General features: G+C 38.8%; 1 protein-coding gene across 3 annotated transcripts in view; it reads right to left on the bottom strand.

The window, feature by feature from the left end:
• The window catches only part of trim44 (tripartite motif containing 44), a 163,276-nt gene that overhangs the window by 18,357 nt on the left and 121,117 nt on the right, over positions 1-23,802 (bottom strand). Inside the window, exon 6 of one of the 3 annotated variants that reach the window (XM_061969974.1) lies at positions 2,439-2,671. The exons of the other annotated variants lie outside the window; for them this stretch is intronic. Within the exon in view, the coding sequence (XP_061825958.1) occupies positions 2,653-2,671 (19 nt within the window). The 3' untranslated portion in view covers positions 2,439-2,652. Of the gene's footprint in view, positions 1-2,438; positions 2,672-23,802 lie in introns of those variants that run through there. 3 annotated transcript variants of the gene reach the window in all.

A 23,802-nucleotide genomic window follows, 5' to 3' on the forward strand; every position in this document is an offset into this window, starting at 1 on the left:
GGACAACACTAGAACGTATTATTTCGCAAACCTTCCACCGAGGCTGCGATCCGCCATTATTGTTTTGGTTCTGACCAGCAACGTGCGGCCTCACCTGCCATCATGGAAAGAAAAAAATGTAAAAAGAAAAAAACTTTTTTTAATTGTTATATGTATCTAGTGATTATACTATAAAGTTATTTTCCATTTAACTTCACCAGTTTTAGATTATTTTTATTCAAAATCGCTGAATTTTCACATTTGCCGTTTAAATACTGAGAAGAGACGGTGCGGTGATCAGCAGCCAGTTGAGGCACGTCACTCAATTGTGCGTCACCATGGATTGCGGACTCGGCTAACTGCTGGCCTGCTGTGCAGTTAGACCGTATTGCTATATGAATTATATTATACATTTCCATAGTTTAGTTAGCTGAGGTATATAATGTACAGTGTATTTTGTCAACAACTGTATGTGTGTAACGTATTTCTTGTGCTGAGCAATCATAAAACTGCTGCGAAGACGCACTGTGTGAGGCTCGCAGTAATCCCGCCTCCTGGTGCCGGTTAATGCACCTCCGCCCCAGACTGCACTCCCCGACGAGAACGCCACACCAACCAAAGCCCACACCCAAACCCTCCACATGCAAGACCGAATCCACCCAAAAAAAGTCACTTAACAAGAAGCCAAAAAGTGCAAAAACAACATTGCTCGCACCGGAGGAGCCGTGAACGACTGCAGGGACACAACATTAGGTACACCTGCAGACTGCAGCACAGATTTCATATTTCATTCATTCACAACTCCTCCAACACGAACACCACTGTTCCCGCACTTATAAGTAAAGGTAAGACCATAATAACGTTTTTTTTAATTAAATGTGCTTTTTTGTGTGCTACAGTTTGTATGTGTAAAGTTAAAGTTAAGTTAAAGTACCACTGATTGTCACATACACACTAGGTGTGGTGAAATTTGTCCTCTGCATTTGACCCATCCTCTTGCTCACCCCCTGGGATGTGAGGGGAGCAGTGGGCAGCAGCGGCGCCGCGCCCGGGAATAATTGTTAGTGATTTAACCCCCAATTCCAACCCTTGATGCTGAGTGCCAAGGAGGGAAGAATGCTGGTATGAGCTTTTAAACCTAACCCGTTAACTGCTGCCAATCAAATGGTGAATAAGATACTCTTTAGGGTTCATATGTTTGTAAATCTGACTGTGATGAAGTCAGTGCCTCACCAGTCATGAACCTCACCGCACGTCACTGGTTCTGACGTATTTGCACATGCTTACATGAAACACTGAACATGTATGCACATACAGTAGTACCTCAACTTATGAGTCTAACCGGTTCTATGACAAAGCTCTTAACTCAAAACATTTTTATTACAAGTCAACACCGCCCATTGAAATGAATTAAAATCAATTTAATTGATGCTTGTCTCTTGGGATGGGAATCGAAAACTGGTACACTTCGGTGTATCAATTCCTTGTAATCAACCGATTCTCTTGTCGATGCTTCCGGGTGGGGATGACGTTATTACGCATGTTGCCATGCCTGTTCGGAACAAACGCTAACGTTTTACAAGAAGAGATTGCAATAGTGCTACTTGTAATAATTATAAGGCTTCAATTTTATCAAGAGGAAACCATGCGAGCAAAATGCTGAAACATTTGAACACACAGCACGCAGTAATTATAAATGAAAGTCACATTTTTGAACCGCTCTGATCTCATCCTAGGCAACATAAACGCTAACACGTCATCTGAATAAAATAGTATAGAATAGAATAGAAAGTACTTTATTGATCCCTGGGGGAAATACAACAGAATGGAACAGGTACTAACTCACCACATATCATGTTCGGGATATTGTTTGTTAAATTTAAATGAATGACTTCTCATTTAGATTAGCAAGACGAGAAACAGATTCTGACTCGCTCCAGTTCATGTCTGCCGCGAGACGGATGTCACCGAGCAGCGACTAAGTTTGTGGTCAATTTGCTACAGTAGACACTCCTAATTTTTGGTGAGTGAATGTTTAATTGTAGTCAGAGAAAAGTTGCATGTTTTCCTCCCACAAGATCTTCTTTGTCATTATATTATACAGGTGAAACTAAAAAAAATAGAATATGGTCCATTCATGTCAGCAATTAACTCATTAAAATGTGAAACTAATCTGTGGTATTAAATCATTACATGCAAAGTGAGAAATGTCAAACCTGTATTATCATTTTGATGATCTTGGCTTACACTTTTTGAAACCCCACATTTTCTGAAATGTTCAATTCAAGGTTTTCAGAAACTGTAAGCCACAATCATCAACATGATAACCAAAAAGTCTTGCCATATCGCACTTTGCATGTCACTTTGTAGTTAATATCTCATGTTACTAAATGTTTCATTCTTGTGTAATTTCCACATGATTTATTTAGTTAATTTCAGTGTGGAGTTTGCATGTTCTCCCCGTGACTGTGTGGGTTCCCTCCGGGTACTCCGGCTTCCTCCCACCTCCAAAGACATGCACCTGGGGATAGGTTGATTGGCAACACTAAAATTGGCCCTAGTGTGTGAATGTGAGAGTGAATGTTGTCTGTCTATCTGTGTTGGCCCTGTGATGAGATGGTGACTTGTCCAGGGTGTACCCTGCCTTCCGCCCGAATGCAGCTGAGATAGGCTCTAGCGACCCCCCGCGACCCTAAAAGGGACAAGCGGTAGAAAATGGATGGATAATTTTTATTTTTTTTACATTTATTTTCAAAAAAGTAAATGTTTTTCTTTCTATGATACATATGTGACTTCACTCTAAACATGGTAAGGTCATGTTACCTCTGAACTACACAAAACTGAGGCTAATACACCCTTTTTTCCCCCCTCCAAATAAGAATCGATAAGAGAACTGTTAAGGAACCATATCGTTAAGCAGAATCAAAAGTGGAATCGGAACCGGGAAAAATAATCAATTCCAATCCCTACTTGCCCCCCAAAACAGCAGTTTTAACATGTAACATGCATTTTAAAAATAAAAACAAACATTTACAATAAATAAATTGTAGGAAAAATAATACAATTCCACTACAACAACTACAGCAGCTCTATGAAGTAACATAATAATAATAGACAGCATTTATCTTGAGAGTGGACTTCTACGATATCTCCTTCAAGCTGCTTTTCCGTCAAACACTCCATTAGCAGCTTCTCCATATTTTCATGAGTAAAATCTCCGCTGTTTAGATATTATTTTAAAATCTTTGGCTAACATTAGAGTCATTCTGCTTCCTTATGGTGCAGACTAGCAGTGATACGCTCAAATTGCTTTGCCAAATATGAGCTAATATGTTTTTTTAGGGTTGGAATTGGTGGTTAAATCACCAAAATGATTCCCGAGTGCGGCCACCGCTGCTGCTCACTGCTCCCCTCACCTCCCAGGGGGTGCAACAAGGGGATGGGTCAAATGCAGAGGTTAATTTCACCACACCTAGTGTGTGTGTGTGTGTGACCATCAGTGGTAATTTAACTTTTTATGATTTCTTTTTTAAATTGAATGAATATCATCCACTTCTCAGCACTGTCCTTCACACTCACGTTCTTCCTACTCACGGTTGGAAAACAATGTAATGTCTATCTGTAGCAATAAGCTAATGCTAGCAAATACGATCAAATGTTTTTGGTTCACTGGGACATTTGCTACCCCAACTGATGGCGGGGATGCTTGTAACTTAGATTTTTGCTTGCCATCTAAAAAACTTAAATACAAAAGATCTCATCCTAAAACACTCTTAAAGGGGAACATTATCACAATTTCAGAAGGGTTAAAACCATTAAATATCAGTTCCCAGTGGCTTATTTTATTTTTGGAAGTTTTTTTCAAAATTTTACCCATCACGCAATATCCCTAAAAAAAGCTTCAAAGTGCCTGATTTTAACCATCGTTATAAACACCCGTCCATTTTCCTGTGACGTCACATAGTGAAGCCAATACAAACAAACATGGCGGATAGAACAGCAAGCTATAGCGAAATTAGCTCGGATTCAGACTCGGATTTCAGCGGCTTAAGCGATTCAACAGATTACGCATGTATTGAAACGGATGGTTGTAGTGTGGAGGCAGGTAGCGAAAACGAAATTGAAGAAGAAACTGAAGCTATTGAGCCATATCGGTTTGAACCGTATGCAAGCGAAACCGACGAAACCGACACGACAGCCAGCGACACGAGAGAAAGCGAGGACGAATTCGGCGATCGCCTTCTAACCAACGATTGGTATGTGTTTGTTTGGCATTAAAGGAAACTAACAACTATGAACTAGGTTTACAGCATATGAAATACATTTGGCAACAACATGCACATTGAGAGCCCTGCGATGAGGTGGCGACTTGTCCAGGGTGCGAAAGTGAGAAAATGGCGGATTGCTTCCCGATGTGACGTCACATCGTGACGTCATCGCTTCGAGAGCGAATAATAGAAAGGCGTTTAATTCGCCCAAATTCACCCATTTAGAGTTCGGAAATCGGTGAAAAAAAATATATGGTCTTTTTTCTGCAAAATCAAAGTATATATTGACGCTTACATAGGTCTGGTGATAATGTTCCCCTTTAAGCTGAGGTACCACTGTTGTCTTTGTCACCGCTCAGTTTAATTTTGTGTTTCGGCTCCAAAATGTTGTTTCCAGCTAAAACAATACTACTGTTTTCATATTCATTTATTGAGCCCCCTCAAACCCCACTAAAAACTGTTTTTTCAAAGAAGCGACAAATCCCCTCATAAATATTATGACTTTATATTATGGTTTTTTAGTAGTTTACCCTCTCCTGTTTTGCCTCTTTGGAAACTAATGAAGAAAATCGAAGAAAGGAGCATTGAAAACGCTGTCAGTGTCCCCTTGAGGTCTCTGGGAGATAGAAGGAGTCGTCTCTCTGATTAAGTTTACATTTCTTGCGCCTGACATTGACGCTGGTAGGATCCGAAGTCATTATTTAGAAACATTCACATCTCCGTGGCAGCTTCGCAAACTTGATCCACCCCCACTGCCAATGAATCATACGGCAATAGTTTTGATATGATTGATGAGGTGTGCGAATGTGTGTGTGTATCACTGGGAGGAGCCGAGGAGCAAAATGAGGAACATTTTTTTTTTTAGGTTGATTACTCAAATTAGTTGAACGAGACGGTTGTGTACATAGCACTGGTGGCATTTACCCAAAGGGTAAATAAATACTGCAATCTGCATTACCAAACAGTAGTGATCTCATCTATGCATATTCCATCATATAAGAAGGCAGGGCCTATTTCTTAAGCCCAGAGGGGCCAATGAGGTTTGGTCTAATGAGAGACGATCCTTAATGTTTATTGATAGGACCCATGAGGACAGAGTGGTACTATTTTTCTTGGGTGTAACAGGGCAACAATTTAATGAACAGGGATTCCAGTGAGGTACAGTCGTGGTTAAAAGTTTACATACACTTGTAAAGAACATAACGTCATGGCTGTCTTAAGTTTCCAATAATTTCTACAACTCTTATTTTTTTGTGATAGAGTAATTGGAGCACATACTTTTTGGTCACAAAAAACATTAATGAAGTTTGGTTCTTTTATGAATTTATTATGGGTCTACTGAAAATGTGAGCAAATCTGCTGGGTCAAAAATATACATACAGCAATGTTAATATTTGTTTACATGTCCCTTGGCAAGTTTCACTGCAATAAGGCGCTTTTGGTAGCCATCCACAAGCTTCTGGTTGAATTTTTGACCACTCCTCTTGACAAAATTGGTGCAATTCAGCTAAATTTGTTGGTTTTCTGACATGGACTTGTTTCTTCAACATTGTCCACATGTTTAAGTCAGGACTTTGGGAAGGCCATTCTAAAACCTTAATTCCAGGCCTGATTTAGCCATTCCTTTACCACTTTTGACGTGTGTTTGGGGTCATTGTCCAGTTGGAACACCCAACTGCGCCCAAGACCCAACCTCCGGGCTGATGATTTGAGGTTGTCCTGAAGAATTTGGAGGTAATCCTCCTTTTTCATTGTCATATTTACTCTCTGTAAAGCACCAGTTCCATTGGCAGCAAAACAGGCCCAGAGCATAATACTACCACCACCATGCTTGACGGTAGGAATGGTGTTCCTGGGATTAAAGGCCTCACCTTTTCTCCTCCAAACATATTGCTGGGTATTGTGGCCAAACAGCTCAATTTTTGTTTCATCTGACATCACATGGACACAGATAAGACCTTCTGGAGGAAAGCTCTGTGGTCTGTATACTTTTTCACCCAGCAGATTTGGTCACATTTTCAGTAGACCCATAATAAATTCATAAAAGAACCAAACTTCATGAATGTTTTTTTGTGACCAACAAGTATGTGCTCCAATCACTCTATCACAAAAAAACAAGAGTTGTAAAAAATTATTGGAAACTTAAGACAGCCATGACATTATGTTCTTTACATGTGTATGTAAACTTTTGACCACAACTGTAAAAAGATATAACTGTAGAATTTAAAGATATCAGTGAGTGAAAACAGAAGGATCGCCAGTAGCTCTGGAAAATGTTAGAAAAAATGAATTCATCATTACATTGGCACCCTCCCCTCACACAGGCACGCATTTTAACCCCAGAACACGCCACTCTTTAAGCACCCACCCCGCTCGTTCACCAAAACACGGACATACTCTCGCGCAGATAAACCAACGCTCACGGCAAAGCCGCGTTGGTGTGCACACACAAAACATGTATGTGTTATTTCAAAACAAAATTCATCCATCCATACTAGGGTTGTACGGTATACCGGTATTAGTATAGTACTGCGATACTAATGAATCGTATTCGGTACTATACCGCCTCTGAAAAGTACCGGTCCGCCACCTCCGAGGAATATCTAAACATGCTTCACTACACACCGTAGCTTACCGGCTTCAAAATGTAAACAAACGCCATTCACCTAACATCCATTGTAATGATACCAAGTACAGTTGCGTATGTAGTCGATACAACTATGATTACGTCAATATTTTTTGGCATCACAACATCTTCTTTTTTTAAATGTATATTATGTTTATAAACTAAGGAAATATGTCCCTGGACACACACTTTGAATATGACCAATGTATGATCCTGTAATGACTTGGATTGATACCCAAATTTGTGGTATCATCCAAAACTAATGTAAAGTATCAAACAACAGAAGAATAAGTGATTATTACATTTTAACAGAAGTGTAGATAGAACATGTTAAGAGAAAGTAAGCAGATATCAACAGTAAATGAACAAGTAGATTAATAATTCATTTTCTACCACTTGTCTTTAATAATTTTGACAAAATAATAGAATGATAAATGACACAATATGTTACTGCATATGTCAGCAGACTAAATTAGGAGCCTTTGTTTGCTTACTTACTAATAAAAGACAAGTTGTCTTGTATGTTCACTATTTTATTTAAGGACAAACTTGCAATAAGAAACATATGTTTAATGTACCCTAAGATTTTTTTGTTAAAATAAATCAAATCAAATCAAATCAACTTTATTTATAAAGCACATTTAAAATTTACCACAGGGGTAGCCAAAGTGCTGTACAATGGACAGGTTAAAAGATAATACGAGTACCGAGCAAACACAACACAACACAAACAGAACATGATAAAAAATAAATAAATAAAATAGAATAAATAAAAACATAAAAACAGGTTCACAGCAGGTGTATTATGGGGCGCCATTGCAGGATGGATATCACTCAGTGTTAAAAGCCATGGAATAAAAGTATGTTTTTAAGAGAGATTTAAAAACAGGAGGAGAGGAGGCTTGTCTAACACTCAGAGGTAGGTCGTTCCAGAGCTTGGGAGCAGCAACGGCGAAAGCTCTGTCACCTCTAAGCTTCAGCCTTGTGTCAGGGACCGTCAGCCAATAATGCAATTTTTTGTGGTCCCCTTTATTTAGAAAAGTACCGAAATGTATCAAAATAATTTTGGTACCGGTACCAAAATATTGGTATTGGGACAACACTAATCCATACAGTCTCGCATTATTTTATTTTCGAGCGTTCCCGAATGTCAACGGAAGCAACCAAAACCATATAAAAACAAGGTGGCTCAATCAATACGCATTATTTTAGCGGTTGTATATAGAAATCAAAAATAATATATCACTTTGGCTGAATTAATAGCGGAATTCCACTAAATAGTGGACGTCTGGGACCCCTGAATGAAATAAATCCTACCATTTGTGTAACACAAACAGTTTTGCAGCAAAATGACAATTCATATAAATAAAAGCTAAAACAAAATCAACAATAAATATTGGACTTATCTATTGATGAAAAAAGGCTTTGGAGACAGTTAGTTGTTATTTGCTATAGTCGACTATACTGGGAGTCATAGTTAAAGCCTACATTCTGTTTTGCTCCATCTTGTTAGCCAACTTCCTCTCGTCTGCATGGATTTATGGTCTTTTCTTTCATCTGACAACCGTGACTGAGGATGCATCATTTTGAGCGAGGCCCCACACACACACCCTTCTTTCAGCACCTCTCTGATCTCCCCAACACCTCGCCGCCATGAACCTGCCAGCCATATTTTGAGATCTGGATGTATCCTAACTACACGGAAAGCCAAAGAAGTTAAGTACAAAAGTGGAGGGAGATTTTCAGCAGGAAAACAGTTGATGAAAATGGGAAAGTGGAATAGGAATTGGGATACAAAACAGATGCAAACGGGAAGGTGCCAAGGTAATGTTGTTAATGATGAATTAAAGACACAAAAGAGATGATTGAAAACCTTGAATTCAATCAGCAGGTATTTATATTTTTTTTCCCAAGATGGCGCCACTATAGTGGCTGCTGTTGGCAGGAGCTCTTTGCTCTTGTGTCATCCTTTTGTGTTCCTGATGTGGTTTTTTTTGCCTTTTGGTTCGGGACCCTTTGGGACTGTGTGACAAGGGGTGGCACATTCGTGACTTCTGCTGTGCTTTTATGTGAACTTCTGGATCTGCCTCCCGAGAGCCTTTTGGCCATGGAGACCAGCTGCTGGGTCTCTGCCACACCAGAGTCCGTTTGGAGAGACTGGAGGAGATGCGGATGAAAGAGACAGGGCTGCGGAGCTGGTGCTGAGCGCCGGGACAGACAAGCTTCACAGTGTCTTGGCTGATATGAGCAGGTAGCGGACACCTCGGTCTCCTTGGACGTATCCTCGCTCACCCACGCAGACTCGACACTGGCTGAGAGTTGGTGGGCGGCCGAGGGTGGAGTCGGCTTTCTTGGTTGCTTTGTTGGGTCTGCTCCTGTCTCTGGCCATGCTCCCCCCACCCCAGCAGACGATGGCGTGGAACACCGCAGAGGCCACCACAGTGTAAATGTTTTTGTGGCTGTGTGTAGAAATGGCTGGTTGCATCAGCTTAGCTCTTTTAATATCTTTAATGTCCTTTGTGTTTTTGATGTTTCCCTCTTACACACATGTTTATGTGTGCTATAGCTAAAAGGTTTTTTTTCCCTTGGCCTCAGTCTGGACCCCCTCTCCAGGGGCTCAGTCTTAGACGGAATTTTTTTCCTTCTCATTCTGATTTACTTCAATAGTTTTACTACACAATGTCAGGACGTGGACTTTGGCGGCGCAAATTACTGCGCAGATTGCTTTCCCGGGATGCAAAACAACTAGACTTGACATGGCTTGAAGGTAAAGGCATGTTTTAATTTACTATAAACTATAACAAGGGTACAAACAAAAGGAGCGCACAAGGCGGAGAACAAACTTGGCTATGAAACAAAACTAACACTTAGACAGAAACTATGGACATGAAACAAAACTACACTTACTGTGACGTGAAAAAAATAAATTTTACGTGGCATGGCATGAAGCATAAACTATCGAATAAACTGGGCATGGTCATGGCAGAGGTAATGTCGCCAGGCCGACTGCCTGGCAACTGCAAGCTTAAATAACAAAGACATGATTGACAACAGGTGCGTGAGTGATGAGGACAGGTGAACTAATCGGTCGTCATGGTGACAAAACAAGGGAGTGAAAAAGCAGGAACTAAGTGTCCAAAAACCAAACAGCCCATGGCCAAACAAAAACATGATCAACAGACATGACACACAAAGGCAACTGTTTCAAACCATTTTTTAAGGCTTATCCTGTACGGTATCACTATGAGCTGGAGCCTTGGGTACAAAAACATATAATGCAAAGACATCAAGAATTGCAGTGTAGAAGATAGCACAAAGTTTGTGCGCCTATAAACAACCACGCTGCAGTATGACATTACACAATTTGTTTTAAAATAGTAGCTTATTCTCAAACGGTGGCATCATCCACCGAAACAAAAACGGCACACTACTTCCGCCTACTTGTCAAAAACAAACAGGGGACTTAATGGATTGTAGAGGTTCTCAAGCATCTGCATTTTCCTTGGCCCTATCCCTCTGCCCAAAAGGTCCAAAGCTATTGTGCCCCGAGGGCAGCAAACACTCGACTCGGTGAAAGAAACAACAGAGTCCGGTTTCCCCGATACTGCTACTTGCTTCTGCTGCTGCAGTTTGCCGTTCAGAGATTTTCTATCTGTGTGCCCGAGTGCAGCTGGGATAGGCTCCAGCACCCCCCCGACTCTGAGAGGGACAAACAGTAGAACATGGATGGATGCTTCTAATTGTTTTACAGCTTTCTTAAATCCTTCTTCAACACATTTAGAAGTCTTATCGAACTTACAAAACAACCCCTTTATGTTTCACCGCCTTACTTTCAACTAGCTAGTTGCTAAGCTGGCGAAGTTAAGCTAGTTCTGGTCCGAAGCTACTGCGCTCTGAAGGCAGCAAGAACACATTATATATATATATATATATATATATATATATATATATATATATATAAATAAATGTATATATATATATATATATATATATATATATATATATATATATATATATATATATATATATATATATATTAGAGATGATATTATCGGCCGATAAATGCGTTAAAATGTAATTTCGGAAATTATCTGTAACGTTTTCTTTATTATCAGTATCGTTTTAATTTTTTTTTAAATTTTTATTAAATCAACATAAAAACACAAGATACACTTACAATTAGTGCACCAACCCAAAAAACCTTCCTCCCCCATTTACACACATTCACACAAAAGGGTTGTTTCTTTCTGTTATTAATATTCTGGTTCCTAAATTATATATCAATATATATCAATACAGTCTGCAAGGGATACAGTCCGTAAGCACACATGATTGTACGTGCTGCTGGTCCACTAATAGTACTAACCTTTAACAGTTAATTTTACTAATTTTCATTAATTACTAGTTTCTATGTAACTGTTTTAATATTGTTTTACTTTCTTTTTTATTCAAGAAAATGTTTTTAATGTATTTATTTTTTTAAAAGTACTTTATCTTCACCATACCTGGTTGTCCAAATTAGGCATAATAATGTGTTAATTCCACGACTGTATACATCGGTTGATATCGGTATCGGTAATTAAAGAGTTGGACAATATTGGAATATCGGCAAAAAGCCATTATCGGACATCCCTGATATATATATGTGGGTATATATATACTGCAGATATATACGTATATGCATATGTGCATATATATCTATACTGTATGTATATACATAGATATGTATACATACATATATTATGTATGTATATATATATATATATATATATATATATATATATATATATATATATATATACATATATATATATATATATATATATATATATATACTGTATGTATATACGTATATATGCATATATATTTATACTGTATGTATGTACATAGATATGTATACATACATATATTATGTATGTATACATATATATATATATATATATATATATATATATATATATATATATGTATGTATATATATATGTATATATACATACTTACATATACATATATGCATATATACATATACATACATATGTACATATATATATATTAGGGGTGTAACGGTACGTGTATTTGTATTGAACCGTTTCGGTACGGAGGTTTCGGTTCGGTTCGGAGGTGTACCAAACAAGTTTCTACACGGACATATTAAGTAGCGTACCGCACGTTGTGTAAACAATGCACACCGAGGCACAACACACAGCATGCTAGCAGCGACCGGGCTACGACAACATGTAAAAGCCAGAGCTGGAAGACCCTCCTGCCTCGTCAATATTTTTGGGAACACGCAATACAACAATGGAGGACGGAGGTTTGCCGACATTGTTCAGCAGCTGCTTCTGACAACACGTCAAACATGCTAACCCATTTGAAGCATCACCACCGCATTCAAACAGCCTCTCCTCGGCGAGTCAGGCAGGGCTAAAGCAATAACAAATGTTTTTATAGCAGCAGATTTAAGACCATATTGCATTAGAAACTAGATTTTGACCCACTTCTATGGTGGAAGAACAATTAGCCCATATATCCTCTTACTGCCAAGTTAGCCAGGCTGGAGGGGGGAAGAAAAGTTAATCTGAGCCTGAGTTGACTTGAAACTGTTTAATGCTGCACTTTTTATATGTAGAAGAAAAGTTTTGTCATTTTATTTAATCTGGGCATACATTTGAGGCAGTTTAATGTTGATTAACGTGGACCCCGATTTAAACAAGTTGAAAAACTTATTGGGGTGTTACCATTTAGTGGTCAATGGTACGGAATATGTACTGTACTGTGCAATCTACTAATGTCTCAATCAATCAATCAATCAATCAAAAAAACACTTTATATGTAGAAAGGTTTTGTTAAGAAACCATTCTGAGCCTTATCTTATTTAGTTTTTATTTTATATATGTTGACCACATTAACCCTGGTAATGGACCCTGTGTGTATATGTATGTTATGCCATTGTTTACAAATTTGGTGAATAAATTATCCAAAAATGTATATTTTGTTGTTTTCTTACTGTACCGAAAATGAATCGAACCGTGACCTCTAAACAGAAGTACGTACCGAACCGAAATTTTTGTGTACCGTTACACCCCTAATATATTTACATACATACATACATATAATATATATATATATATATATATATATATATATATATATATATATATATATATATATATACATATACACATATAATATACTGTATATATATATATATATATATATATATATATATATATATATATATATATATATCTATATATATATACATACATATACACATATAATATACTGTATATACAGTATATATATATATATATATATATATATATATATATATATATATATATATATATATATATATATATATATATATATATATATCAATGCACACAAGTTAAAAGTGAAATTTCAATGTTGATGTGCATTTATTAGAGAAAAAAGAATGAAGGTTATGAAGACATTTTTTTTGTTTATTTAATCTAATTTCCCTAAAATAAGCATTGAGGCTACAAGGAGTGTTTTATCCGAGTACTCAAACAATCAAACACACAAATCGATAAATTACGTGATTACTTAAATAATCGATAGTTGCACCCTTAAGAACAACGAACTATTTAAACTCTGAGAGCACTGAAAACAGAACTAATTTAAAGCAGCATCTGTAGGCAAGTGATCCAGATTACTGAATAGGGATTACTGGTATTAATGATAAACTGCTGCAAAATGCTGGATGGTTGGTGTTATCCTATTACATTTGTATTCTCTTAAAACAGTGAATGATTACTGCGCTTTGATAAACTCACGGTGATACTGCTCACTTTCAGGCGAAGCAGCTATGACGCCAATCACTGGCAAGCGTCAATGCTATCAAAGAAACAAGACACATTAGCGCATTTCTTCATTGCAAACGTCATACCCAAATCTAATTGTACATAAACACATTGTTTTCTAAACTAAGCTATTCAATTGTTCACTGCTGCCCTGCATTGTTGCTAAGAATGAGCAGAGTTGCATAATGAGGTGACAAGTATATTATGCAGTGTTGATTTATTACATTATACAGTACTGTAATTATACAGTGTCATACATACAACATTATTGTTCAAGATCTAAAAACACATTTTAATGTTTTATAACAGCAGGTAGAATAATGTAACGCTAAGGTTAGTGTAAAATGATTGACTAATAATATATTCATTGAGAGCATGTCTACTTTTTGTTATGAATTTAATTATTGAGATGCTTTGCTTGGGGACGGCGTGGCGCTTTGGGAGAGTGGCCGTGCCAGCAACCTGAGGGTTCCTGGTTCGATCCCCACCTTCTACCAACCACGTCACGTCCGTTGTGTCCTTGAGCGAGACACTTCACCCTTGCTCCTGATGGGTCGTGGTTAGTGCCTTGCATGGCAACTCCTGCCATCAGTGTGTGAATGGGTGAATGTGGAAATAGTGTCAAAAGCGCTTTGAGTACCTTGAAGGTAGAAAAGCGCTATACAAGTATAACCCATTTACTCTGAATAAATATGGTGTTTCTTTTATATTTTGTTCAACTACATTTCCTGCAGACTAAAGCATGCCTGAAACTTAAATATACAGTGTTTTAGTCAAAAGACTGAGTACAACTAAAAAAAAAAAGATTGCTGTCAGGAACATTGTCGAGTTTTCTTATAGGATTAAGATCAATCAATGGATGCCCCATCTTGCAACTTGCTAACATGAGACAATGGCACTAAGGGTTAGGGCTGGGTAATTAGATAATCGTGATCGATGTTCATGATTAATTTCAATTTCACAGCTGTTAGTATATATAACCTGCTCAGTGGCCTTGTGGTTAGAGTGTACGCCCTGAGATCGGTAGGTCGTGAGTTCAAACCCCGGCCGAGTCATACCAAATACTTTAAAAATGGGACCCATTACCTCCCTGCTTGGCACTCAGCATCAAGGGTTGGAATTGGGGGTTAAATCACCAAAATGATTCCCGGGCGTGGCCACCGCTGTTGCTCACTGCTCTCCTCACCTCCCAGGGGGTGAACAAGGGGATAGGTCAAATGTGTCATGTCTGTGTGATCATGTTTTGTTTTAGTTATGTTTGGTTTTGTTTTTGGACTCTTTGTGCACTCTTGTTTGTTTTGTCACCATAGCGACCATTAGTTTCACCTATTTCACGTTTTGCACTCGCGCACCTGTTGTCAATCATGTCTGTATTATTTAAGCCCATTGTTGCCAGGAAGTCAGCCTGGCGACATTAACTCTGTTACCTCTGTTACCTCTGCTACCCATGAGATTCCTGTTTACTATAGTTCATGCTTCATGCCATGCCACAGTAAGTGTTTTTGTTTCATGTTCATAGTTAATTGCCTTTGTGCTAGTCTTTTGTTTTCATTAGCCAAGTTTGTACTTCCGCCCTTGTGCGCGCTTTTCGTTTGTTCCTTTTGTTAGTGTTTGAATAAATATGTACTCACCTCCAAGCCATGTCCAGTCCAACTTTACTTGCATCCCGGGAAAACAAACATCCCATAGACCACGTTATGACAAAATGCAGAGGACGAATTTCACCACACCAAGTGTGCGTGTGACAATCATTGGTACTTTAACTTTAACTTCATTATCTCCATCGAACATGACGTAAATGTCTGAGGATACTGCAGTAACAAACAGTATGGATGCAACGGTACTCGGTATAATCAGGGACAATACGCCCTTATTAACCGTCCTGTGTATGTGTGTGTGTGTGTGTGTGTGTGTGTTTGCATGAATGTGTTTGTGTCTGTGTGTGTGCACGACCATCCCTGTCCACAGTTGCAAAAGTCAGGCTTCTCACAACATAATTAATGTTAACGCTGTGCTCTTCCTCCTCACACAATATGGCCAACACTAGCATAGAAATTGAAACACAACATTGAGAAGGAGCAGTGACTTCAGTGACAGTCTCACTGACTGCTGCAGTCCGAAATGTAGCGTTCTCCTGGCAACCTCCAAGTCCATCAGATTGCCAGATGGAAAAGCGTGATTCATCACTCCATTGCTCTAGAGGTCAGTGGCGACGTGCTTTACACCTCTGCATCAGACGCTTTGCATTGGACTTGGTGATGTATGGCTTAGATGCAGCTGATCGGCCATGGAAACCCATTCCATGAAGCTCTCTGCGTACTGTACGTGGGCTAATTGGAAGGTCACATGAAGTTTGGAGCTCTGTAGCAACTGACTGTGCAGAAAGTATTTGCACTATGCGCTTCAGCATCTGCTGACCCATCTCTGTCAGTTTACGTGGCCTACCACTTGGTGGCTGACTTTCTGTTGTTCTCAAACTCTTCACTTTTCTTATAATAAAGTTGACTTTGGAATATTTAGGAGCGAGGAAATTTCACGACTGGATTTGTTGCACAGGTAGCATCCTATGACAGTTCCACGCTGGAAATCACTGAGCGGCCCATTCTTTCACAAATGTTTGTAGAAACAGTCTCCATGCATAAGTGCTTGATTTTATACACCGGGCCAAGTGATTAGGACACCTGATTATCATCATTCGGAAGGGTGGCCAAATACTTTTGGCAATATAGTGTATCATGCCATTAAAACATTCGACCAAACCTTTTGAGAAAATGAACAAACGAGCTTCTTGCACACAGAACTTTAGCATATCTCAGAAGACTGGCCTTTTTGCAACACTCATTCCATCATGAAAGACATCCAAAAACAATTCAGCGAATGATGCAGGGCCACAACTGATCTTACAAGGTCTGTTCAGCAAGCAAGTAGCTTTTCGATGACACTTACTCCACCTTGTGAGTGAAGCTCACATTCAAAGCAGTAACAAAATATCATAACCACTTTCTGCATACCTGTCAACCTTCAAATGACATGAGCCAGCTTGAAAAATGTCTCAACTGTAAGCGCTGTTAAGGACCCCAGAATTGTTTTTATTTTCAGTTATGGGTAACACTTTAGTATGGGAAATACATATTTACCATTAATTAGTTGCATATTAATATGCAAATTAGTAACCTATTGGCTCTTAATTAGTCATTATTAAAGGCCTACTGAAATGCGATTTTCTTATTTAAACGGGGATAGCAGGTCCATTCTATGTGTCATACTTGATCATTTCGCGATATTGCCATATTTTTGCTGAAAGGATTTAGTAGAAAACATCGACGATAAAGTTCGCAACTTTTGGTCGCTGATAAAAAAGCCTTGCCTGTACCGGAAGTAGCAGACGAGTTGCGTGACGTCACAGGTTGTGGAGCTCCTCACATCTGCACATTGTTTACAATCATGGCCACCAGCAGCGAGAGCGATTCGGACCGAGAAAGCGACAATTTCCCCATTAATTTGAGCGAGGATGAACGATTTGTGGATGAGGAAAGTGAGAGTGAAGGACTAGAGGGCAGTGGGAGCGATTCAGATAGGGAAGATGCTGTGAGAGGCGGGTGGGACCTGATATTCAGCTGGGAATGACTAAAACAGTAAATAAACACAAGACATATATATACTCTATTAGCCACAACACAACCAGGCTTATATTTAATATGCCACAAATGAATCCCGCATAACAAACACCTCCCCCCTCCCATCCATATAACCCGCCAATACAACTCAAACACCTGCACAACACACTCAATCCCACAGCCCAAAGTACCGTTCACCTTCCCAAAGTTCATACAGCACATATATTTCCCCAAAGTCCCCAAAGTTACGTACGTGACATGCACATAGCGGCACGCACGTACGGGCAAGCGATCAAATGTTTGGAAGCGTACTCACGGTACCGTGTCTGCGTATCCAACTCAAAGTCCTCCTGGTAAGAGTCTCTGTTGTCCCAGTTCTCCACAGGCCAATGGTAAAGCTTGACTGTCATCTTTCGGGAATGTAAACAATAAAACACCGGCTGTGCTTGTGTTGCTGCAGTCGGCTGCAATACACCGCCTCCCACCTACAGCTTTCTTCTTTGCTGTCGCCATTGTTCATTGAACAAATTGCAAAAGATTCACCAACACAGATGTCCAATACTGTGGAATTTTGCGATGAAAACAGACGACTTAATAGCTGGCCACCATGCTGTCCCAAAATGTCCTCTACAATCCGTGACGTCACACGCTGACGTCATCATAACGAGACGTTTTCAGCAGGATATTTCGTGCAAAATTTAAAAGCGAGTAATATTTAGGCGGTTATTGGCAATACCAACCCGATCCTGATACTTTGTGCAAGCATACCGATTATGTTTGCAATGATTAAACAAGTTGTGTATTTCAAATAATAACACGTCTCATAGCATTAAGAAAAGAAGACAGAGTTATTTATTTATTTCATACTCAGAAGTACGTTGAGGGAGTGGCGTGACTAATAATATAGTGAAGCTATTACAACATAAAAAAACAAGACAAAAGCATACAAAGTGCACAAAAATGGAGTTTCAAACTATATGAAAAAGAAATTAGTAAAATAATAAAACGCATTAAAATAAATGTATTATTAAGAACGACCATTAGCATAAAACCTAATTCATTTACATGAACATGTTAAAGTAAAAATAAGGAACATGTAAATAACACTCAACAAAAGCATCCAACATTGACATATTCCCTCGTTCGCAAGTTTAGTTACCGTACTTTTTTACACTGTGTTCCTGTTGATGATATATTAATGTGAAATCTGAGGCTTGTGCAGCTTTGAGACACTCGTGATTTAGGGCTATACAAATAAACTCTGATTGATTTGTTGATATACATTATCGCAAATAACTTAAGTATCAAAAATATCGATAGAATTCATATTACTGCATAAATATCTGGTATTTGCAGTATCGATATTTCAGTATCGATCCACACTAGTTCAAAATAAAAGTGTTTACAAAGTACAGAGAAGAATAATTCTACTCGACATCTTGAATTTTATTGAGAATGAGAGAATATTCACTTTATTAGGTGAATCATAACTGACCTAACTATTTATTCGAGAGAACTGTTGGATTTAGAATTAATTGACATAAATGGTGCTACGAAAGAGGATGTCAACATATCTGTTGGTGATTCATATGATGTGAAGAGGGCTCGGGTGGAAATAAGCTTTGCTTCTTCCTACTTCTTTTTGGACATGTTGTCAGGAGAAATGAAAATATGTGAAAAATGTCATGTATCATATGGTAACTGTGTTCGTGTTCTAAATAAACAAACAAACCAAAAATCCTCTGCCCACAAGTTTATATCAGCTTTGCGTGCGCTATCAAGTTTGCACAGGTTTTAATACACGCACACCTTCAGTAGATCAGGCCTTGAATGTACAATATGCATATTTTGTGGGCTACCTTTTAGAGGTTGCTGCAGTTCTTTTCCATTAATCTTCTTGCCTTACAAAGACTGTCGAATCACCAAATGAACCGTTCTATGATTGAGGTCATGTTCCTTTTCATCTTTGATTAAAAGTAGTTATTTGTTTACACGGGTTAAATATTAGTTTATTTTTGGTCTGACATAATTACTCCCCATATCTAGTGTAGCTCAGTCACCTGTTTGATCTTAATTATTGGCCAAGCGACAGCTTAGTCTTTAATTCGTCATTGCTGACCTTTTCAGCCCAGCTGCCGACTGATTGCAGGTATCTTCGGGATAACAGATACATCACTGCACTTTCACACAAGCTGTCAATGTATGAACACTAGTTTGAATGCACAAGGCCTACCTGAGGCTATACATTTGGAGAATGATGAGATTTATTTATTCTTGCTAGCTGCATTTTTTTTTTGTGTGTGATGAGAAAGCTGCAATACGCGCAAAGGCTCGGTCATATTAAACAGCCGCCAGTGTTTTGTCCTTTGTACATGATGCATTGCCTTTTTGTTGTGCCTTGTCTCTTCACTTCCGCCATGAGCTGATTAAGTCTCTACAACAGCATGGAAACACCACATGGTGTTGTATTGTTTTTCAGAGGAAGAGCGTCCCAGTAAACAGTAGGACTAGAGCAGGGAGTCTGAGCGACACAGGCTGTCATTGTTTGTTATTCAGTCACCTAAAAATATGTATCATGTGAATTCATGGCTGCCATTTACTTTTCTTTTTGGTGATCTGCAGGCTTTGAGGATCATCTTTCTATCTGTATTTTTGACATGTGTGTCTATCTACAAATGGCATGCAAGTTTTTACATTTGGCATTTCCTAAAACAACACATCCAGTAGTGGTCTTTGTCGTTTTCACACAGAAAGTTTACTTTTCTGAAAAGTATTTACCGTAGTAACCTTTAGGATAGGGCTGGGCGATATGGCCTTTTATTAATATCTCAATATTTTTAGGCCATGTCACGATACACGATATATAGCCTTAGTCTTGAATTAAGACTTGATACATATAATCACACCAGTATGATGATTCTATGTGTCTACATTAAAACATTCTTGTTCGAACTGCATTAATATATGATCATTTTAAACTTTCATGCAGAGAGGGAAATCACAACTAAGTCAATTTACCAAAACTGTATTTATTAAACAGTTATTAAGCAGTGGCACAAACATTCATGTCATTTCCAAAATAGAAAGTGCAAGATTGTCAGAGACATTTTAAAACAAGCTATTAGTGCACTTTTGTGCATGATGTCACTAAGATGACATATCAAAACAACACTAAATTAAAGTGCACTTTTTGTACAGAACGCCACTACAATAGTTAAAAACAAATAAAGTGCACTTTTGTGCATGATGTCACACAAGATATTTCAATAACTTTCAAATAAATTAGCTTCATAATAGGAAATCAAATAGTGTATGTCCTTCGCTATGTGGTAGGTTCCTGCGGACGTTATCTCCTTCTGTTGTTGACTATTTTTTTCACACGGTGTTGATCTGGAAATGGAAGACGCCAGGCTCAATTGGGTCAGTGCTGGTTGTTTCGGCATTTTGTTGGGTGTGGCACCAACCGGAGATGTTGACATGCGGAGTTTCAAGCACTCTTCATTCTCTAGCGGGTCAAATGATGCTACAAATTAGTAGTGCTGCTACTTTTTGTAGCAACGCTTTTGCCGCATACTTGACATATTACGGTTGTCTGTTCAACATATTCCCGCTTGAACCCGAAAACCACCGCCAGACGATGGACCCCGTGCTGTTTTTCTTGGGAATTAATTATTCTTCCTCCATTTGTTACCACTCGCACGGCCCCGCTTGCACCACCTGCCACTGCTAACTTTACCCATGCTGCTACTTCTCTGGTCCGTGAGGGCGTATGACGTTGCACGCACGACAATATGTGACGTATGTAACAAGGTGCGCTTGTTTTACGTCTCTGTGAGAAGGCGACACAAGAAAAAGTGAGAAAAGCCTTTAGTGTAATGCCCGCAGCTAAAAGCAACTGTGTGTATATTTGATGTATCGCCCAGCCCTACTTTAGGATGAACTTTCTTCTTCTTCTTCAATGGCGGCTATTTATCCCGGTCAGGCATAGAAACTAGGACTCGATATAAAACAAATATACATAACATTTTAACAAGTTGAAATTGAAATCTTGGTTCCATCGATGCATGATGCCAAGCCCTAACAAAGAGAAACTGACAGTCGATTAGCATTTATTGAGAGATGAGCCGACAGGTTAAGATGTGGCACCAATTTTTCAGGCAGGGCCACAATAAAGAGATTTTCAGATTAACATAATTTGAATCAGGTAATATCTGAAATAACCAGATTATGAATACGTAGTTGTTTTCTGATCGTTTTCCCCTGTGTGCTACAAATGTATTGATGTCAGTCTGCACAATGAGTTTTTGTGGATGTGTAACAAGTAAAATGACTAGTGATCTTTTATTGAAAGTACATGTATCCATTGTCATAACTACCTGACGTATTGATAGAGCCTTGTGACCACAGTAATACACTTCTACGCCTTCACAACATCCCAGAAAAGCCTGTTTTTTTTTTGGAACCCTAAACCCATATTTAATATACTTCCAGCACTTGTGCATGCTGTTTTTTTGTTTGTTTGTTTTTTCACAAATTATTACGGTGACTCGTTGACTTGACATGTTTGGATAACATGCATTATTCATGTACAGACACCATTGGAAGGAAGATGCAAGACATTACATTACAAGGGATCAGAGGTGTCAGAGATAATGACCATGATGATGTAATGCAGTATAGGACTGGGAAGATGAAAGAGCAGAGAACAACCCTCTGTGATTGCACTCAATTAAGGATAATTAGCATGACAACAGTTCATCTGAGGTATGGATGGCTCCTTTGCATCTTATAACAGGAAATAAGTATATTCAAAGGGGGCCTATGATTTGAATCTAAGGCCCTGTTTACACTAAGCCGAATAAGGTTATCCAGGGTAAATCACACCTAACCTTATCCGTGTCCACACACAACAATACCACCGTTTAAGACCCCCGCCCCCCTCTGTCCGGCGGTGCAACGCGACCTAGTACGCATGCGTCCATCTGCTCCAAGCTATCCAGTAGATGACTTTACTTCACTGTGAAGTTATTTAAAAGAGCTATATTGTAAATAGTTTGCTGTGCATTTTACATTTGTTTGCTTTGTTTTGTGTGCAAGTTTTTAAATGAAAATGTATCTCCTTTGAACAATATCCAGTGTTGTGGTATTTCAATTAACTAGAATCCAGTGTGCTGTGGGGCGCTATTGTAGTGAATCCCACCTCAGCATCATAAATTAATCAAATCTTTAATCGACATGAGAAAGTAGACAATGTGATAAACTGTTTGGGACACGAGGGGAAGGTTCCATCTTTGAACTGCGCGCTAAAGGCGGAGTTAGCGAAGATGCGGGCATCATGCACACTGCCTGGCCATTTCACAGTCACATCCATAAAGCAATATTTGTAGTCAAACAATGCCTATCACGATCTCATCCACGGGAGGAAGGGAACAAGTTTTCCGGTAAGTAGAATCACAACTAACTGTTCGAAAGTTCTCTTGCCGTCTGAGATGTGTAGTATCCCAAATAGCTGCAATCGCCCGTTGTATTCCCTTAAGGTATTGATTTGTGATTTCCATAAGCGTCTGTACATGTACAAGAAGGAGAAACACGGGCATATCTGGATGATCCGCCTCCATCTTTGTTATGAAGCTGGTTGCGGCGCGTTCTTTCGATGTCACTTTCTGTGTGGGGCGTGGACTTTCTGGCGTCACTTCCTGTGTGGGCGCTGTCTTTCTGGCGTCACTTCCTCTCCGAAAATCACTTTGTAAACGATCAATGAGTCCATACAAAGATAAGTGCCGGAGATCCAAGAAATACACGGCTGACTTACCTGTGTAAAAATTTCTCCGAGAAGGGGGACCTTAAACGCTGGTTTAGTGTGGCTAAAACGGGGCTTAGGCTAAATAATTATTCGTTTAAGGGGTTAAACGACTTAGTGTAGACATGGCCTCAAAGGGGGCCTATGATTTGAATCTAATTCAACACACTTCCTTGTTGTCTAGATATTGGAGAAGGACAAGCGGTAGAAAATGGATGGATAGATGGATTTTAACACGGGTCCCTGATTCTCTGGTTGACTTTCCTTAGAGTTATTGAGATTTATAGCTATTTGATTAGTACATTTATGTAATCCCAATTTAAAAAAGGAACAAAACCTGCTTTTATAAACCATCATAAAACAATGCTGGTGACAGCTAAGCAGATAGCATAACTGCATGTCAGTTTGACTCAAGATGGAAAATACTGTTTTACTGTGGAACCTCTTGTGTGTGTGTGTGTGTGTGTGTAGTTCAACAACATTTTTGTAAACAAGGCATAACATTTATTTCAACAAAAAAAAATCAACAGGCTATTGTATTAGCTAAGTATTCCATTGCAATATTTTATGGAGCAAAGACCATTTAAAGTGCTGCTGTTTCTCACTAAATTAACTTTAATAGGAGCCTGTTCTTGTTAGCTTGAAATTAGTGGCCAGAGGGGATAACTAAAATGGTTTCCAAGCA

This window comes from Nerophis lumbriciformis, linkage group LG10 (assembly GCF_033978685.3).
Source record: "Nerophis lumbriciformis linkage group LG10, RoL_Nlum_v2.1, whole genome shotgun sequence".
Classification (NCBI taxonomy): Eukaryota; Metazoa; Chordata; class Actinopteri; order Syngnathiformes; family Syngnathidae; genus Nerophis; species Nerophis lumbriciformis.